This window comes from Pongo abelii, chromosome 9 (genome assembly GCF_028885655.2).
Source record: "Pongo abelii isolate AG06213 chromosome 9, NHGRI_mPonAbe1-v2.0_pri, whole genome shotgun sequence".
Lineage (NCBI taxonomy): Eukaryota > Metazoa > Chordata > Mammalia > Primates > Hominidae > Pongo > Pongo abelii.
This window is the reverse complement of record NC_071994.2, coordinates 77,824,914-77,845,602: the sequence shown is the minus strand read 5'-3', so window position 1 is coordinate 77,845,602 and position 20,689 is coordinate 77,824,914. Positions and strand designations below refer to the sequence as shown.

The 20,689-nt window shown below is 52.3% G+C and overlaps 1 protein-coding gene across 1 annotated transcript in view; it reads right to left on the bottom strand.

The window, feature by feature from the left end:
* Nucleotides 1-20,689, bottom strand: part of DGAT2 (diacylglycerol O-acyltransferase 2) — a 32,579-nt gene that overhangs the window by 7,311 nt on the left and 4,579 nt on the right. The window contains exons 2-4 of the mRNA XM_002822257.5: nt 9,453-9,581; nt 3,917-4,024; nt 3,477-3,547 (exon numbers count right to left, since the gene is read on the bottom strand). Coding sequence (XP_002822303.2) covers nt 3,477-3,547; nt 3,917-4,024; nt 9,453-9,581 — 308 coding nt within the window. The remainder of the gene's footprint in view (nt 1-3,476; nt 3,548-3,916; nt 4,025-9,452; nt 9,582-20,689) is intronic.

Genomic DNA, 20,689 nt, shown 5'->3' with positions numbered 1-20,689 from the left:
TGGAAAATAGAAATGCAAATCTTCAGGTGATAGAGGGGATGGAAAAGGGTGGCTGGCACCATTCCCAGCTCTGACGCTGCCAGTCTGTGCAAATGTGAGCGAGACTTCCTCACTTTCATCCCCACTGCTTGGGGCACTGATGCTCTTTCTCCTGCTTTGCCCTTGGCAAACAGATTAAAGTTGCTCGAAAACCAAACCAACTCTCAGCTACTCCCCAAATAAATGGGAAACAGCAGCAGTCTAATCCGTGGCTAGTGGGGCTCGGGGCAGCGAGCAGATCTCAAAATCTCATTTACATGAGCTCTGTAAGATTGCTGTTCCAATGTTTTGCCTAACAAGCAGGTCTGCCCACCAAGTTAGCTCTCAGTGAAGCTGGAATTAAAAAGCTCCTTGTGCTAGTTTCGATGAAAAAGGCAGGCAGGCATTGAGGGAAGAGCTGGGGCAGCCAATACCGGGCGGGAAACTTGGAAACTTGCTCCTGAGCTGATGGGCAGGCCTGGGATAGTTACCCTGGCAGGTGACCATCATGCCATGCAGCATCTTTTTGTCCCCTTCCTATGGCTCCCCACACCTTCCCACTGGGCCCTGATAACCAGGAACCCACAGCACTGCATGGGCTGGCAGAGCCCTGAAAGGTCTAAGCCATTCCTTGGACGACGAGGGGAAGCTGAGGCCTAGAGAAGGGAGCTGCACTTCCCCTGTGGAGGTCACAGTAAATTATCCTGCACATCTGGAGCAGGTCAGTCACTGCACTTTTCTCTGGGCTGCTGGATGAAGATGTGTCACCCAGTGGGCCCCAGGTGGCTCTTTAAATCATTTCCTCCCTCCCCAAGGCTCTGATGGGACATTTGGTTGAATGAGGTGCCTTGGGACACAGTGCAAGTCAATGCCCTTGCTGTAGGACCCAGAAGAATGTAGGCATCTGACCAGCTCTGATCTGTTTTCATGTCACACTCCCCTCCCCCAGGGCTGGAGAGAATGTCCGTTCTGGAGGGAGGGGAAGGATACCGCCAATGAAGGCTCTGTTGACACGCCTGCTCTTGTGTCCTCTTGCTGTCTGTTTCCCGTGGCAAAGTCCCAGCCCAACACGATGCCCAGGCCAGGCCTGCTGGCTAATGTCAGTCTGGGACACATTCCTATCAAGTCACTCTTTATACCCTGCCTCCCAGGAGAGGAAAGGTGCTCAGACAGGCTTGTCCCACCACAGCAGTGCATAGAGGAAAAAATTCAGACCCACAGAAGAGCAAAGGCTTGCTTAAGTTTACACAGCACGGCACGGTGATGGTGAAAGTAACACAGGAGTAAGACCATGGGCCCCAAAGCAGACAGCCCTGTTTCCTACACTAGTCCTGCTACTACTTAAGCTTTGTGACCTTGGGATAGTCCCTCCTCTCTGTGCCTCAGTAAGCCTATCAGTGAAATGAGGCAGATGAACAGGTGATTCTAAGCTTAGAGAGAGTCTTTCCTAGTCTCCTCTCCAAGGATTCTGCCTACACCTTGGGGAGAGGTGACGTGGGGCACTGTCTGCTCCTCTTCCAGGTGGCTGGTGGTCTCGGTGGCTGTTGCTAACACAAGAACCCCACCTGTGCCAACAGAAGGGATACACTCTGGGCCAGATGAGCTGTTCTGGAGGCAAAGACCAGAGTCCCACCAGGAAGGGAGTAGGTGGACGGGTGGGTACAGCGGCAGATCTTCATTACATGATTACTGGCAAGAGGCCAGGAAAAGGGGGTGGGACAGGAGGGTCACACACACCCCTATAGAGTGTCAGACCTGATGTCAGATCACCAAGGCCAAGTGAAGGGGGAGATTGAGGCCCGGAGGGACAGAGGCAGGCTCAGCCTAAGCCCCAGGTTGAGGCTCAACACCCCAGCCTGCCTCGGACCCAGTTTGGCTTTTGTCCTAGTGCCCCAGGGAGCCCTCAAGGGCCAGGCTGTATGTGCCCTATGGCTCCAACTCCCAGCTGACTTCTTGGAGCAGAGATGTGAGAAGGGCACAGGGGTTTGTTTGGTTCTTTTGGAAGGGTGGAGATCGGACAGCAAAGGACACCTGCCTGTCCCAGGTCTGACCAACAATCATCAGGTCATCCTGTTCTAAGTGGATGGGGCTACTGGCCTCCTGGAGGCTTCCAGAGGACCAGGCCACAGTGGCAACAGAGAACACTGGAGCCTGGCCCCTGAGGTGAGAGAGAAAGCAGAGAGAACAGTCTATCATCACTCACACCCAATCAGAACTGATGACTTTTCATCATACAGACAGCTCCATTTTGCAGATGAGGTTCAGCAGGCTTGAGAAAGTCTGCCCATGGCCCCATGGCAGAAAGTGACAAAGTCTATCAGGATGCATTAGACACCCCAAGGGCAGGGCTGACTTGTGTCCCCATGCCCAGCAGAGCCCTGCACTGGACAGGGAGCAATGGTGGCAGGTTAATAAATGGAGTGACAGGGCAGGAACTGAAACCGAGATCTCCAGCAGCAAAGGGGGAGAGGGAGACCCAGGAAGCTGGAATCAATCCAATGGGGAAATCCAGGGATTGAATCTCTCCCAGAGAAACAGGCAGTAGGAAATCAGTGGAAAAGAACCTGGGCCCCAAATTCAATAAGCCTGGGTGGTGGTTGCAATGTTGCCATCATACTAGACTATGCAGCCTGGACAAGTCCTGCCCATCTCTGAGGCTCAGTTTCTTTACCTCCAAAATGAGAGGGTTAGGTCCTATGACGCAACTTTCTCCCAGCAAAAACAGCTTCAAATTTTCTGCAGTCAGAGAGATGGGGTCAGGAAAAGGAGAAGGAACGCTGACCCTGAGGAGCAGGAAGGTCCCGGGAAGACTGGGCTTAGGCTAAGGATGAGCAGAAGGAGCTGGCCCTGCCACCCCCAAAATACCGAATACAGTGAAGGATGCAGGGTTACCCAGCCACTACCCCCAGGCAGCACACCAGGATCTCAGTCACTGACTCACAACAGCAAATATACACCACCCTGCACCCTGCACAGAACACTTTCACATTCACCTGCTGCCTCCACTCTTCAGCACCCCTACCTTCTGCGGGGTACTCAGCAGCTAGGGTGTGCTGGGGCTGGGGTATTGAGTGAGCTGGCCAGACAGGTCTTTCCCCTGTGGGGAAAACCTTCAGGATCCTGCCAGAGGTATCCTCAATTCACCAGCATCGCCCACATGCATCAGGGCCAGATGGCTGTGCCTCACCAGCCCAGCTTGCAGACCAGGCAGGGGCCAGACAGAGCTGAGACTGAAAGCCAGACTGAGCCACCATTTCCCTGTCAGGACCTCAGGGCTGGCCCAAAGAAGATGGATACTCAGAAGAGCAGTGGGGTCCCCAGCACAGCCAGTGACACAGTAGGAAGGAAACCCAGAGACCAACTTGGTCTAAACTTGCTTCCCTGTGGGTGGGTTAAGGCCTGAGTTCAGATTTCCCATCCATTCCCACCCTCCCAAGACAACACTCAAAGCACTTTACCTGGATGGGAAAGTAGTCTCGAAAGTAGCGCCACACAGCCCAGTTTCGGACCCACTGTGACCTCCTGCCACCTTCCAGGGAATAAAATACAGAGTCGGTGGGGGTGGGGGTACATTTGGGCAAGGCAGACAGGACAGGGCCAGTGTGAAACCCAAGCAGGTGACCATCACCCCATGCAGCATCTTTGCCCCCTTCCCATTGGGCCCCTTTCCACATTCATTCCTTCACGTTATGCAAACCTTCGACTGAGTGTGAACTCTTGTTAGGACCAGAACAGTGCCCTTTGAGGGGCTTTTAACCTCCCCTCAAAAGGACTAGTCCAGTGCTTTTCACAAAGTGGGTGTTAAAAGAGACAGCACTCAGGATGAGGCCCTTCAGCTTGTGCAGGGGGAAGAGCATCCCTAGAATGAGAGGTGGGGCAACGGAGGCTTTGCACTTACCTTTCTTGGGTGTGTTCCAGTCAAACACCAGCCAAGTGAAGTAGAGCACAGCGATGAGCCAGCAATCGGTGCAGAATATGTACATGAGGATGGCACTGCAGGCCACTCCTGGGGGGCAGATGGCCACAGGTCACGTCCTACTGGGCTTCATCTCCCCTCTGGGCCATGGTGGATGGAGTGAGTGTTTACTGTGGCACTAAGCTAGGCACACCCAGGGCCATGGGCATGGGGCCCACAACCCTGAGAAATAGCTACAGGAATGCTCAGCCCAGGTAGGAGCAGATTCCTGGGACAAGAGGAGCCTCATCTCCCAGACTCTGATGGACTGTCCTGGCATCAAGGGGCCCATGGGCTCCATGTTATCTGGACAGGAGCACCAAAGCAGATAGGCTTCAGCTTCTTGTGAAGCTGTTCTTACTGTCCCCTCCTTGTGTGTGCCCCCATGCCAGCACCCAGCCCTGACACTGTGCATAAAGGGAGGGAACACCTACCCAGTGCCTCTGCATCTCAAGACCTGGGCTGAGCCACTGTCTCAAGTGTGAGGCAGGGTGACTTTGCCCCATTTTAGAGATAAGAACACTGAGGCTCAAGGGGGAGATAATTTGCCCAAGGTCACCCAGCAGGACAGTGGCAGAGCCAGGATTCAAACACAGGTCTGACTCTACAGTCCATTCTCTGTATTAGGCTTTAGAAATTCACCAAAGTCCCAGACCATCACTGGAGGGACCGGAGAGGGGATGCTTGCCCAGGAGGAGGGCTGGCTCCCTTCCAACATAATGGCAATCCAGGAAGTCCCAGGCCAAAGGCCAAAGTGCAGAGCCCATCAGCCTCCCTGTCTTCAAAAACTTCAGCAGCCAGGCACGGTGGCTCACACCCATAATCCCAGCACTTTGGGAAGTGGAGGTGGCGGACTGCTTGAGTTCAGAAATTCGAGACCAGCCTGGGCAACATAGCGAGACTCCATCTCTACAAAAAAATTTTAAAAATTAGCTGGGCAAGGTGGCATGTGCCTGTAGTCCCAGCTACTCAGGAGGCTGAGATGGGAAGACTCCTTAAGCCAGGAGTTTGAAGCTGCAGTGAGCCATGATCGCGCCACTACCCTGCAACCTGGGCAACTGAGGGAATCCCTATCTCAAAAGTAAAAAAAAAAAACAAAAAAAACCCTAACAGCACACTTGGAAGACTTGCCTGGGGGCTGGCTTCCATTGGTCACCATGTTCTGGGCCTGTAGGCCATAAGAGAGACTAACCTAGCCTGGCACAGAAAGGAAGGAGAGCTTGTGCCATGCCTGCTTTATCTCATGGCTCGCCACTAGCTGCCCTCAGCAGGGCTTCTCTCTTTCCATTTTTTACCCAACCTTTAAGGCCTATCTCAGACCTCAGCTCTTCAAGAAGTGTTCCCCAATATCATACTATCTACATATCATCTCTTGCCTGTGAATTTCCCACACTGGGCGGGAAGGCATCTTCTTTGGTCCTTGGCATTCAGCACAAGGGCAAGGGCAGCAGGTACTCATGTTTGGTGGGAGAAGCATGGCCTCCTTCTAGGACTTTTTCTACTGCCCAAGAAGGGAGGCCAACCCTTGCTGTGTGCCCATTCCCTGGTGGTCCCAGGTGCTGTGGGCTGCCTGGCTCTGGATGTCATGCTCTCTTCTCACCATGCTGAGCCTCCTCCGGTTTCCCGTGGGAGAAGATAAGGCTGGATGTAGACTCTCCACGAGCCTTATCAAGGGATGGAAATGGTAGCCCCTTGTTGCCCCCCAGTCTAGCCCTGTTCTAGACTCCTGAGCCAGCCTCTCCCCAGGGTAGCTAAAAACACGGTACAACTCTCTTGTTGGGAGGGGCAGTGAATACAGAGTGACGAGATGTCCAATTTTTCAGGACCAGCTTAGGAGTGTGACATCGCAGAAGGGAAGACAAGTTTCTAGAGAAGCATGTGCAGCGTACAAGAGCCTGTTAAAAGCAAACTGTGAAAAGCTTAGGGTAGCTTGGTGAATAGCTATGTCTAAAGGCTGCCTACAAAGTCATACTTACTGTTCAGCAGTCTGCCTGATTCCCTTTCTTAGGCCTGAAAAGGGATGACTCTAGCTCCCCCAGACTCCACAGGCATCCAGGCTCCTCCAGTGGCATCCTCAAGGTGGATGCTCCAGGTGGGCCAGACAGGGACCATGAGGTTTAGGCTATGGTCTGAGCATCCTGGAAACCTAGCTTCCAGAAATCTCTAACTCTCTTGAGGGGTAAAGGGACCAGAGGGGGCTGAGCTCCAGGCCCCACTGCTTAGAGGGCTGGTCTCTCTGGGAAGGGGGGTATCCCTACCCACTTGTCCTTACTCTGCTCCTGAGGCAGCCTGGATGGAGAAGAAGAGGCCTGATGGGGTATCCAGAGACTGAATTCTAGCCTAGCCTTTCTCAGCTGGGGGCTCCCTCCCCTCCCCTATGTGTCCACAGCCCTCTCTGAAACCACTCACCATCCCTTTCATCATCTGCCTCCCTCATTGGACTCCTGCTAACAGACAGCCCTTCAGCCCCTGAGCTCCTTGGGAGCAGAAACCAGGTCAGATTAATTTCTCCAGCCCCAGAAACCAAACACAGGAAGAGCAAAAGGATGAACTAAATCCACCAAATGACCTTCCTTTCTCAGAGCCTAATCCTTGTCCTCTGAACAACAGGCTCTGGTTCCATGCTCTTAGGTCGTGGGGCTGCAGTAAAAACCACTGTTGCTGAGCTCATTAGGAGCTTAGAAGGCCCTGCTTGCCCCACACATGGAAGGCTCAGGACCACTTTCACACACCACCCCCTTCCTGCACATCATGGTGGCCTACAAAGACACTTGTGATACAAAATTCTGGAGCCACGAGGCCTGTGGTGCAGGGCAGCCTGTCGATGCTCAATGGCAGGGAAGGCAGCAGTGTGGCCTGGTGAAGAGCGTGGACTCTGGGACCAAACAGACCTGGAGCCTTGGCCCTGCCACTTGCTGGCCAAGCCTCATTCCTAAGTCTTAATTTCCTTACAGGGTATTGGGAAAATTAAATATGATGTTTGAACTTACTCAGCCTGACACACAATATCCATGGACTTGGATGGGGAAACAAATGACATCTAAATTTTCACTTATCTCTTATGGAAATTTGGCATTTCCTTCACTTACCAATGTAATAAATCACAGAATTATCAGCAGTACTTACAACAAATAAATAACAAAGGTATTTTCATATAACTTTGTAGCAGTTGCAGATATGTTAAAAAAATCATTTCTTCTCATCATTACTTCAGAACTATAGTAATTATTACACTTGCTGCTAGATCTTTTTATTTACTGTAATAAAAAGGCACCTGTTACTACATGTCTAACAGCTTTTATAATGTGTAGATATTTATATTTTATTATCAGCAGTTTCCTTTGAAATCCAATGCACCTTGTATTAAATACTCTAAAACACTGAGAAAAGGCATAGGCCTCATCAAAATGCCAGAGGGTTCCATGGCACAAAGTGGTGAAAAATCTCTGGTCCAGGGAGAGACCAACAGGGCCACCATGGTCTTTGCTTGCCAGGTGAGCTTCTGCCAGCAGGTCTGAGAGGCAGAGGGAAGGAGTGGCTGGGGCTGCTGAGGGCAGTAATTAGCAGTAGCTCAGGAGATCTGCCTGTCCAACCAGGCCAGGCTCCCACCTATGCCAGGTGAGGTGAGGCTGGGCCGGTTTCTGGGCTGTGGTTGGGTCTGATCAATTATTAACCTATAGCCTGGGGCCAGTCCCCATCACATGCTGCGTGAGCTGGTGTTCTACAAGCTGCTCAGCTCCCTACCAGCCAGGCCCAGACCCATTAAGACAGGGATAGTGGTAGCCTTTGGGTGAAACAGGGAACAAAGAGAGCTGGTGTAGCAGACTAGGCAGGGGGTCTGGGAGGCTGGAGTCCCTGGGTTCTTGTCCTGGTCCCAGTACTTTCTTCTCACGTGACCCCAAGTAACGGTCCATCCTTGCCAGGCCTCCACTTCCTTTTTTAATAAGAAGGGGTCACACTGTGCTCGCTACTCTAGGATTCTAGTAAGTGGCCAAATGCAAGCCATGTTAGGGGTCTGAGTCCTGAGGGAGCCTGTTTAGTTTGCTCAGTTCTTCCAACCCGTGTTTGTCTTCTTGAGGCTACATGTCCCTGTAAGACTTTGAGGACAGCTATGGCCCTTCTCCCTAGAAAAATGTGCACATACTCATATATAATCTTGCATCTAATTTTAAGGGTTCATGGATCCCCCCACTTAAAGCCCGTTCTTGGGCCTAAAGGTGAAGACTGGCTGTTTCAGCCCCAGTTCACTAATTCTGGGCATCCAGGAACGTGGGCTCCCTGGGGAATGCACTGAGTTTCTGCTCAAATCCCAACTCTGCCATTTAATGAGCTTCACAGTAGCCGGTAGTTGATGAACCTTTGTGAATTTGCATTTTCTCACCTGTGAAGTTCTATCCCTTGGCCCTGCAAACATGGTCTCAGTCTCAGAGCGCCCCATGCGCCTGCCTGAAGGACAGCTGCTCAGCACTAACATGGTAAGTCCTGATGATCCCCTACCAGCCTATACAGTCCCGAAGAGTGGGTTGCCCAGAGGGACTGGCTCACAGGTGCTGGAATGCACTCTGTGATGCTCTGGAGCAGGTTCATCTGCCTTGACGTGCTGAGGAAGCTACCTGCTATGCTGACAGCACAGGGGTCTGGGGAAAAACAAGAGGCTTCTTCCCTCCCCTCAGACATTTGTGTTGTCCTACCCCCGGCCTGGATGGCAACCTAAGGAGTGAGGGTATCTAGCCAGACCTGCAGAAAAAGCAACCAAAGCACCGATGTGGGCTGTGCTGAGAGATAGCAGGGAGCAGGCCTCGGGAAGCACCTGGGGAATGTGCTCAGCTGAGGATGGGTGTGGGCTGGGAGTGGGGTCTGAGGGCACCTCCTGATGATTCCCATGTAATGGGGGCCCATCATGACCAGGCCCTGTGCAAGGTGCTCTCATTTCTTATCTTCAATCCTCAAAAAAGCCATGTGAAGCAGGTACTTTCCTCACACTCAAAATGAGGAAACTAACATTCAGAGAGCTCAAATAACCTGTGTAAGGTCACAGAGCTTGTTTGCAGGAGATTCAGGACTTAAACCTGGCACCAAACCACCTTAAGGCAAAGTAACATACCTGCTGGAAAATGTCTGTTGGTGGGCAGGGTGGCACTGTGGGAAAGGCACAGGCTTTGGGGGTCCTGCAGACAGGGATTCAAATCTGTGTGACCTTGGGCAAGTTACCTACCTTCTCTAAGACTTTAGGTTTCCCATCTGTAAATGGGAACTATCACACCACCTCCCACTGAATCTCGCTGAATCTTCATGCATGCTGAGGGGTAGAGCACTTGATCTGGGACCCAAAAGATAGATGTGGAAAGGTGCTGGGGGGCAGTGTGTGTAAGAGCTACTCTTATTCCCTCACCCCTGCAGAGCAGGGCTCCTGCTCTAACCTCTTTTGGGGAAGTGGACCCTGCCTGCCCACCCGCCGTCCCTCTAAGGCCCAGCTTACCCAGTACAAGGAAGGACAGGACCCACTGGAGCACTGAGATGACCTGTAGCTGCTTTTCCACCTTGGACCTATTGAGCCAGGTGACAGAGAAGAGGTCCTGGAGGGCGGAGAGGATGCTGGATCCAGCGCCTACAGCAAAGGGAAGATGTCAGTCCACTGTCACCCTTCTCTCCAGTCACGGGGTCCCCAGTACAAACCTCACCTCCCACAGATACCCTTCTAGATGTGAGAAGAGCATCAGCTATAGAATCAGACAGACCTGGGTTCAGATCCTAGCCCTCCACCCCATGACTTTGTAACTCTGGGCTGTTTGCATGCTCCCCTGTGCCCTGGTCTCTATAGATACACAATGGGAATGGTATTGCACTCAGGGGGTCATTTTGGAGACAACATGAAGTATCTAAAGAGGCTAGTCCAGGGGCTAGGCCTTGGGAAGTCTCTCATAATTGCCAGTTCTCTCCCATCCCCTCCACCCCAGTCAAACTCCTGTCCCTTATCTGGATCTACTACAAATATTTAATTTTGCTATCTGTCTGTGAGGCCAAGGACAGAGGTTCAACATCCAATTTGCAATGTTTTTTTTTTTCTCCAAGTGTACTTTGAGCATCCCCAATCCCTGCTCTGCCTTCTGTATGCCCCAGACTAATACCCCTTCTCCAAGGAGCTGAACCCTCTTGCCCCCACCCCCAACACCACTGATTCCCCACACCACTACTATTTTCAGAGAGATGTGCATGTTCAGCCTCATCTCAGTGCCCAAAGCGTGGGGCCCAGAAAGGAGTAAGGTGAGAGCCTTTGCTTCCCCAAAGGGCCCAGTGGCCAGTGAACTTCAGGCAGCCTGAAGGACACTGAGGGCTGTAATTATGTTCGCTATCAATCAAGTGCCAAGCCTGGAAGTTAGGAAGAGATGTGCCCACTTAATTGGCTTGGTGCCCCTAGGATGACACCCTGGACTCCAGCAGCTGATGGGCAGTGGGGACAGGAAGCCTGGTGACTGCAGGAGACAGCACTGGGGAAGAGCATGGGTGAAGGTTCCTCACCCATACCCCATTCCTTCCAGCAGCTGAAGAAGTGGGCCACCTCAAACCCCTCTTTGCTGAACCCCCACTACATGCCCTTTGCTCAACACATCTTCACCAAGCACCTACTGTGTGCCCATCAAACATTCCTTCATACCATCTGCTCTGTGAAAGGCCCAGAGCACAGATGAGTTAGTCACAATCTTGTCCTTGAGGGTCTCATGACCTTTCAACTGAGCCTACAAGCTGGGAGCAGGGAGAGAGATGGATTTAGGGGCCTACACTCAAGCCTTTGCTTTTCTTCAAAATCTGCAAAGCAACAAAGCCACAGCAGAGTTTAGAAAGATACCTACCCTTATCAGCTGAAAGTTAACAACTGCTTTGACTTTTAGGAGGAAAGAAGGAAACGCTAGGCCTCAAGATGGCCCCTTTCCCTGGTGTGATGCATCAGAGGGAAGGGGCTTAGTTTAGCAGAAGAGTCAAACCTAGGTTCAGACTTTGGTTCTACTCACTATGTGACCCCAGGCAAGCTTGCAGGGTTCACTGCCATGTCCTCGGTGCACAAATTGGGTATTCAGTAGCATCTAATAACACCACAGGCATAACTGGGGTGGAGGCAGCAGGATGTGAACTCACAAAAGCAAATAAAGAGGCTGGGCCATAGAGCCATTCCAGAGGTCTGCCTCATAATTGCTCCTTCGCCCCCTTTATAAAAATCCTACCTTCATAGGACTTTCCCACCTCCAGACTTGCCCAGCAACCCATCCTAGAGCCTGAGGGCCCTCTGGGGTCATCCAGTATAGCCTAATTGGACAGCCAGGGAGACTGGGGACCAGAGACAGGCACTGACTGGCCCAGGGCTACCCAGGCAGTAGGCGGCAGAGCCAAGACTGAAACCCAGCATTCCTGACCCTGCTTAGAGGACCTCCCCTTTCCCCAGAGCAGCTCTGAGTACAAAGGCTCTGTACACAGGATACAGTCGGAGGGTCATGCTCAGGGCCTGGTCAACCTGCCCAGCAGTGGGGCCTGGACAGATGAGTTCATCACATGCTTATCCTTGAGGGTCTCATAACCTTTCACCTTCACCTACAAGTGGGGACAGGCCTGGGTGAGTATATAAGGGAGGGAAGTGAAGTCCAAGCACAGGCTTGAACCCTTGATCCAAGGGCTGGGGCTGGACAAGTCATCTTCCAGCAGTTGGCTCTGCCTCCTGAGCTGTGCTGGATGAAGTGAAGCAGGAGCCATGGCCACCGGAGGCTGGTTAAGTGGCAGGTGAGTTCCTGTTCCATCTGAGGCAGGCTGGATGCCCTGGCTAGAGAGAAGACAATGTACTCTAGCACTTTCCTACTCAAAGCGTGGTCTGGGAACAGCAGCATCAGCATCACCTGGGAGCGGGTTAGAAATGCAGGACCTTGGGCTCCAGACTGGATTTACTGAATCAAAATCTGCATTTTAACAAGATCCCCAGGTGATTAAGTCTGAGAAACACCACTATAAATGCTTTAGTCCAAACACTCAGGTAGGGGTGAGACACAGCACGGGGGGACACCACCTTCTATTCGGCAGAAAAAAAGGCAAAGCATGCCTTCTCGTGGCTGACTGCTTCCCGTTGCAGACAGACCCCTGAAGCCAGCAGTCTGAGGGGTGCGTAGGGAAAAGGCATGCTGGGAGTCAGCTTATCTAGCTCCCTACCTTGGCACCAGGGCCACCCCCACGCAGCTTGGAGGAGGAGTATAGAAATTTCACTTATGACATATCCCCCACTGAAACAACTGAGAAGACCTAAAAATTCTTCATTGTGCCTAATCCAAATCTCTCTGCTAAGCTTATTAAGTGTCTTAAAATTAGGTAAAGTTATAGCGCAGGAAACGCATGCCATCTTGTTCAACCCTCACCCCATTATACAGACTGGAAATTGAGGGCCTGCGGGAGTCTCCCAATTCCCGCAGCAAGGTGGGTCTGCAGGCTTAGGCTTTTACCACACTGCTGGTTCGGTTATCACCCTGCCTTATCCAGCCCCAACTACCGCCCACAGCTCGCTCTGCCAACAAGTGGGAAATGCAGTCTACCAAGTGAACCCTCACTTCCCATCTGCCTGGGCAACTGTACCGGGACTGCTGCAAGGTGGTGAGCTCTAAGTCCCAAATACCAAATGGCAAGTGCTTCCGTGGGGGTTAGAGTTGGGAGGCTCCTGGAGAGGGAAGCTGGGAGGACTGCACCTCTGCTTTCTCAGGCCCAGGCTCTCTCAGGCAATCCCAACCTGGCTGACCATGGAGGCCGTGGCCTGGGAGCTGGCCTGGCCATGGACGCTGAACCCCGGGCCAGTGGGAGCCCCCAGTCTACCTAAGAAATATTCTAGGCAGAGGCCCTTCCCTGCTTTGCTCACCTGATGATTCCCTGATAATGAGATAAAGCAATACATCCTTCAAAACCCAGAGATGGTGATAAGGCAGCAGTCTTCCAGGAAGCCTTTGGAAAGAGAAGGCCTTTCCTTCTCTGGGATGATAAACACTAAGGTCTATGCAGGCCTGGAATTGCCAGGGGCCATCTTGCCACCCACGGAGATAACCTATTTGAAGATAAAGTCAGACCAGCACAATGGAGAAACAAAAGAGCTTCCTCCTCAGGGCTCCTACAGCCACTGGCCTTGTACTAACTGCTGATTACAAGCTGATTCTGCATCACACTGGAAACTGCCCGAAGGCCAGGCCTGGGTCTGATCCATATCTGGATCCCCAGTGCCCTGTCAGGGCCAGCCCCAAGGGGGTGCTCTGGCCACTCTTCAGGCCCCCGGAGTTCCCTCCATGCAGGGCTGAGCGAAAAGTATGATGCACAAGAGGCCCATAAAGCTTTGGGACCCTCCATGCCCTTGCACAGGCACTTGGACTCCTGTGAGTTTGGCATCAACACCCTATTTTGATGGTGATACTGGGTCAAGATCACTCAGCCAGAGGCTGGCAGAGCTGAACTCAATTCAGGCCCAACCTCCAGGCCTGCATCTGCTCCGATGTTGCATGTCCCCAAGTTCCTTCTCTCTGCTCCCCACAACAAAGCAGGGGGCAGTGGTGGGGAGCTGGAAGGGGAAGGGGAGAAATGAATGATCTGTTTTTCTTCAGAGGGGTGGGTCAGGAGCAGGCATCTTCTACAGCAGGTAAAGTGGTAGCAGGACTTGGGGTTCTAGACCCAGCTCTGCCACCAACTCCCATGCTAAGTCTCCTCACCTCTCTGGGCTTCAGTTTCCCCATCTATGAAATGGGGGTAAGGAGGGCGAAGTCTGTGATCTCTGGCACCCACCCTCCTGAGGACTCCTGGCAGGGTATTTGGGACCTAGAGCTTACCACCTTGCAGTAGTTCTGGTACCATTGCTCAGGCAGATGGGAAGTGAGGGCTCAGTTGGGCACCCCCAGAACACTGCCAGTCCTTGCCACCTGGCTGTCAGTACTTCCTCTGCCCCAGCTGTGGCTGGGAGGAGTCCAGCAGAAGCTGGTGGGGATGCCGATGCTGCAATCAGATGCCACCACATGCCACCACCTTCACACCCAGCCTGACTGTTCCTGACTCCTGGGTGGGGCCACCAGGCAGCCTCAGCATCCAGCCAAGTCCCTGCTCCTATCTGCCCCCTCACCACACCTGCACTCTCTCTGCACACTCCCACAGCACCAATGTCACTTTACTTGGCCATCCCACTGCCAGTGACTCATGGGTGCCAGGACTTGGTACCTGATTCATCTGTGGTAAGAGGGGCTCATAGAGATTTACTGCATAGCTGAGCAAATCCATAAGCAAATCCAGAGCAGCCTCAGAGGCAGGATGCCCAAGTTAGACTGGGCTGCCTGGCAGGAGGCCAAACCAGCCCCATCACTGAGGACTGACCCCAGAGATGGGGGATGAGCCTCTTTTGCCCTCCCTAGGTACAAGTTTCTCCACCTATAAAGGGAACACAACCCTGCTACCTACAGATGTCTCTGTTTCACGGGGGCAGATGAGACAGGCTGTAGGGGAAGATTCCCAATAGAAGACTCAAATGGCTGCTCCCGGGCAGCACTTGCTTTACACACAGCTCATTTGCTCCTACCTTTGGGGAAGGCAGAGGGAGTAGAGCTGCCAGAGAGGCCCAGAGCAGCTCTTTTACCACCCGGAAAGCAATCCCCTTCTCCCGTGCCTATGTGGGGCTTCACCGTCCCACAGCACTCTCTGGGAAGGTAGGCAAGGGGAGAACTGGCAATCCTGTTTCACAGAGAAGGAAACTGAGGTGAGGTGAAGCCCAAAGAGGCAGAATCACTTGCTTGAGGTCAGGGTGTGGGAGCCAGGACTTAAGGTATTCAGGCTCCCAATCCCTCATCATCTCTACAATGCTACGCTGTTGAGGGCTGGCCCCACTAAACAAGCCAGCCCACACCCAGACTTCAGGAACATATCCTGGCAAAGGAGAGCTGCCTCCTCTGCCCATATCATGCTCAAAGTCTCATGTGGACGTTCTAGTGAGACTGGATTCCACTCCCCCCAACCCATGTGCTTTCAAGCAGCTCTCAGACCCAGGACCCAGCCCAGGGCTGGGGTGTTGAAGGGTGTCTATGAGCACCTCTTTGCCCAATACCTGATATCAAAGTGACCAGGAAGGCCACACCTCGGGACTGATGAAACCCAAGTTTTCTGGGCTTCCTGTCACATGCCTGAGGGCAGCAGTATCTGAGCCCCAACTCCCTGAATCTAAGAAAGAGGGCCCTGGGCCAGCTCTACCCTTGCCTGGCTCTGTGACCTTGGGCAAGTCACCTAACTCTAGCTTTGGTTTTTTTATCTATAGGATGAGGGTGATAATCCCCACCTCACAGGATTTTGGGGAACATTAAATTTTAAAACGTGTAAGGCACATGTGGCATTTGTTAGGTGATTAAGTGGTGGCTACCGGCATTGCTCCTCCCGTCTCCAGAGTGGGAAGGGGTATACGTAATGAACAAGCAGAGTTTTTCCAGAGGCTCATGGCCATAGGTGTGTGTTACAAGAGGAGGTCGCAGAGTGACGGTAGCGCAGAGGAGGCTCCAAGGAGGTCATGAGGCTTCGCCAGGGCCCTGAAGACAAGATCTAGGGGTCAAACAGGAGGAAAGTGGGCACTGTGGTTGGGGCAAACTGCTGGAATAAAGCCTTGCAGGGAGTTCTAATGAGGCAGACCCAAATACTCAAGAACCCAGAAAAGGGGATGAGTGACTGCCTGAAATAGAAGCTGAGAATAAAGAAGTTGGAATGAGTAGTCAAAGGTGGCTTCCTGGGTGAGGTGGGTGGGGACAGAGCTAAGACCCAAAGCATAGAGCACATACAAGGTACTAAGCGCTAATACTAGCCCTGGGGAAACAGCAGTGAGCACAGCAGATGATGTCCTGCCTCAGAGGCAGCTATAGGCCTGGATGCCCAAGTTAGACTGGCTAAAGTTAAGTTAGGATGCTTAACTTCTGCTGAGGGAGAGATAAAACACCTACGTATTAATGTATGATGTAACATCAGGCAGTGATGGGAGCTATGAAGAAAAATAATTTGGGGCAATGAGATAGAGATAGGGGCAGGAGGATCCCTGGCCTATGGAGAGGAGGCCCTGAGCGCACACGGGGAAGCAGTGGTAGATAGAGAATGTGGGCAGCTCACGCCTCTGGACAGCCCGCACTGCATCCTCCACCCACCTCACCTCCATAATGACATCTGGCAGGGGACATGCCAACCCAGAGTCAGTGCCGAAAACGGGGGCCGAGAGTCAGGAGAACCTGGCCTCTAATTCGTAGGAAGTGGCCTGCATGAGTCACTTCCTATACAAGCTTCAGCTTCCTCATCTGTACAGCGGGGCTAATACCTACCTCACCAGATTGTTGTGGGAATTAAATGAGATAATGTATAGCCAAGAGCTTCATAAAAAGTAAAGATCTCTATGAATGCTGATTAATTACCAAGTAAGCCTCGGTGTCCTCTCCTGTTTGATGGGTAAAATAATGCCTGCCCTGCCTAGGAACAGAGGCATAGGCGACAGGCTGACTTAGGATTCAAACCCTGGCTCTGATTCTTACCTGCAATGAGACCTTGCAAGTCACTCCCCGTCCCTGAGACTCAGTGTCCTCCTTAGCTTTAATCCAGGATTGTCATAAGGAATCTAAATAACTTATGGAAAACGGCCAGAATGTCTGGCATCAATGTAAGAGAGCCAGAAAGATGCCAGCTAAGAGAGGTGTGAACAGCCTCTTGGGCTCCTTGAGGCGGGGGTGGGGGTCACCCTGCCCACATCCCCAACCCCAAGGATGCCACACCTGGGCCCATCTGAACCTAATGTCTGCCCTGGGTCTAGGTGAGTGAGAAAGTCACCCCCAAGTTACCCCCAAAGAGCTGAGGACAAGTTGCACGGAGACAGAGAGAGCAAACAGTTTTTTAAGAGGTGCACAGTAACAGGTTGTATATTATAAGGAGAGGTAGCAGAGTGAGGGTCAGTACATATTGACCCCTGGCAGGCTCTTCCAGCCCCAGGGAGGTCTAGGAAGTCAGGCCAAGTGCCAAAGAGATGCCACTTCATCAAGGCTGGAGGTGAGCTCTCTTCCAGGCTCCTCCAGGCAGACACCTTTCAGCGGGAGTCCACACACATGATGATGAGAGGCCAGTCATGGCAAAGCTGCCATCTCTGGAGGGTCATGCCCACTGCTATTAGAATCCCAGGCCAGGGCTGGGCTCCCGCAAGCCTCACACAGGAAGCTGTCTCCACTTGGTGCCTCACCATGTGCTCAGCCAGAGACTCCTTCCCTCCAGGAAGTCTCCCCACACTGTCTGACTTCACTGCAGTGCCTCCAGGTAGAGTTCTATTGCTTTCAAGTCTAGTTTGGTCAGTCTTTTAGCACATGCATACCAGGCATCCACCAGGCACTGAGCACTGGCCTGCCAGAGACCAACCTGTTGACTCTTTCTCTGGAAAGTCTTCTTTCTCCTCCACCCGGGTTGGACTGACCGCATACTTGCCTGTCCCATCTCACCCCTGTACTCAGCCCTTTCTCACTATGGGAAAAGGTATGTGTGTGCATTTGCAGGGACCATGTCTCATTCTTCTGGGCCCTGGTGCTCAGCACAGGGTCAGGCGCAGAGAAGGTGCTCGCTCAATGTTTGCTGAATGACTGAATGCTTGAGAGGACTGTGATGAATAAACAGGGCCTAGACAAAGATAGAAAAAAGTCCACCCACAGCTGACTGACCTGTGCCATGACGGAGGGTCAAGCAGAGCTTTCTGGGGAATCAGGAGGGAAAGGTCTTCTCCAGCTGGAGGGTGGTTAATGTTGGGGCAATGGTGGAAGGCCCCAGAGGAAGGGAGAGAGAAGGGTGGAATCCAAACACTAACATTCATACCAGTGCTTTCTAAGTACCCTTTACACCCCAGGCTCCACACCAGGAGGGGAGCTTCTAGACTCTGCCTCTCCTCTGCTTCTTGGGCATCTGCTAGAGGCTGAGTTCTGCTCCTGGGCTGCCCACCCAAGATACGGCTGGGAGACAAAGCGGCAAACAATTATACATAAAGGATCAGTCAGGACTAGGAATCCAGGGGAGGCCCCCAACCCCCACAGGAGGGTGTTCTTAGGGATGCCTTCCAGGAAGAAGGTACAGGGGCAGGACCCCAGGTAGTAGAGTCCTGCAAAAGGCATTGCAAAGGCCCGAAACAGAGAGAAGACAAGTTTGAGGAATTAACTGCAAGTAGTTTAGTCAGACTGCAGCACAGAGACTGTGAGTCTAGTTGGAAAAGTAGAGAAACAGGGAGGCATGAAGGACTGGGATGCTAGGTCTAGGAGTCCTGGCTTCTACCCTGAAGGCAGAGAAGATAGCCAGTCAGAGCCCACTCCCTCCACTGGTGCCTAAGAGCCCTAAGGCAGCTAGCTAGCTATCGAACTGGTCCCAAAACGCCAGTGAGTTCTTTTCTGAAAAGTTCTTTTCTGAAAAGATGAGTTCTTTTCTGAAAAGCAAAAGATAACCCGCTTTAAGGGCTCTGTTTTGCAAATGAGGTATCCTTAAAGCAGGGCCCACTGGGACATCTGGCCCAAAGGGGAAGCCAAACTACTGGAGAGCCAGCACACAGCTATGCTAGGTGTGCCAGGCGGGAAGTGGGCCATCAGGACCCTGCAGGGACTGTCAGTCCTCAGGGCCTGCTGCAGGGAGCCAGGCATCCTGAAGATCTGTAGACTTGCTGGGGCCCTAAGCCTCTTCCTCCCCTCTCTAGGTTTCCCCATTAGCACTAAATTAGGAAGCTGGGGTGGATTAGTTGAAATCTGAGTGCTGCTAACTTGGGCCACCTGTGCTCTGCTAGAATCCACTAACGAATTTTTATCCACTGAAGATCTCCCTAAAGGGAATATAAGCCCATCCTCGGGCTACTCCATACACCTGGGTTTTTGTGTATTCCGTTTTCATCAAGTAGAACCTTCACAAAGTTCCAAGAGGTAAGGCCAAGGAAGTGAGACTCTTAGAATGCCATGTTCCTGATACCGAACATGGAGCTACATCCAGGCCCCTGGACATGATTACTGAGGACCCCAGGGGCCCACTTCCCCCACCCCACCCACTGTGACCAAGCACATTCAAAAAGTAGCTACTGCAGTGGAAGGAGTTGCCATGGCAACACTACTAGCTTGTGAGTAGGTCACCAAGGAATCTCCAAAATACGTCTCCATCACAATATATGGGCGAGCATGGGGAGACAGGTTCTTCTGGGGCACTTACCTTGGCCCCAAGTGGATGAGTGCACCATTTTCACGAGAAGCTGAGGACAAGAATGAGGAGGTGGCTGACCTCAAGAGTCCCACAGCAGTTAGGGACAAGAATGGAATCACACTTCTCCAGCAGGGATGTAAGGAAGCCAAGGGGGTCATCTCAACCAGTCCTCCTCACTGTGCAGATGAGAAGGCTGAGGCCCTAAGAGGCAGTGTTATGCCCAAGGTCACATGGGAAGCAGAGGCAGGGCTTAGAATGGCTAATTCTGCTCTAATAAGAAAAGGAGTTTGTGTTTCCCATTTCTATTGATTTACCCAAAAGGTTCAGAGGTTTAGCCTCTCTGCATCTGCACCATAATCTGCACAGGTTCTTATGACACTTTTGCTCATTTCATAGATGAGGAGATTGAGGGTAAGGAAGGGTAGTGGCTTGCTGAGGCTGCAGAGCAGTTTGGTGGCCAAGCAGGAACTGGACAGAGCCCAGGCCTGACTCCTACCCCTGGGCCCTGCCCATGAGGCCCTCAAATCAGCCAGCAGCTCCATACCAGGAGGCCCTCAAAGTGCTGGAGGCCAATAAACTAACTGCACCAGGCTCCTTTCCCATGAGCTCTCAAGTCTTCCTCCTGCTGCAGACATGGGTGAGCCACCACAGGCCTGGATCCAGCATCCTCTGTGTCTCTCTTGTCTCTGGCTCTCAGTACACCAGGACCTCAGCCTCAGTTGGTCACTCAGAGGCCCTGCAGTCAGTCTGCCTCTCCCATCCAAATCTCATGCCTCTATTTATGCTATTTCCTGTACCTGAATGTTCTTGCCTGTCTTGCTGATGTCTATTCATCTTTCCAGATCCGGACTGAATGTCACCTCTTCCAGGAAGACTTCCCTGACCTCAGGGTGATCAAGCTCCCCGGTCTCACCTCTTTGCAGTCTTTCCTGTCATTGCTCAGATCACTCTGCACAGTCATCTTGTGTACATCCCCCTGGTCTCACTTCCTCAAATGCAGCGACTGCAGCTGACACACAGAAGGTGCTCAATCAATAAAATGAAGGGTCCACACCCCAAGTCCCTTCCTCAGTGAAGCCTTCCTGGATACCCTAGAGCAGGGTCTGCCATACTCTACAGTGTTGGGGGCCTGTTGGATGTGTAACACAGGACAAATGACAAGGACTAACATGAATGTCACAAGTTCACAAACACACACACTCAGGTTAACTCAAACTCTCCATCCTTGAGAATCTGATAATTCTGACCCTATTTTCCAGATAGAAGGAGTGAGATCCCCAGAGAGGAAGTGAACCCCCCCAGCCACATCCCAGAAACAAGTCAGGTCTGGAACCCCAGCTTTCGGGCTTCTAATAAGCCCTGGGAAGCAGTAAGGGTGACCATTGAGCCTGGCTCTGCCCACTTGCCACTCAGCCTTGGAGCCAGCTCCTTGCCAGACTGTGGGTACCTCCAGGGCAGGGAACAGCTGCAACCCCAGCACCCAGTCCCCAGCACAGGTGG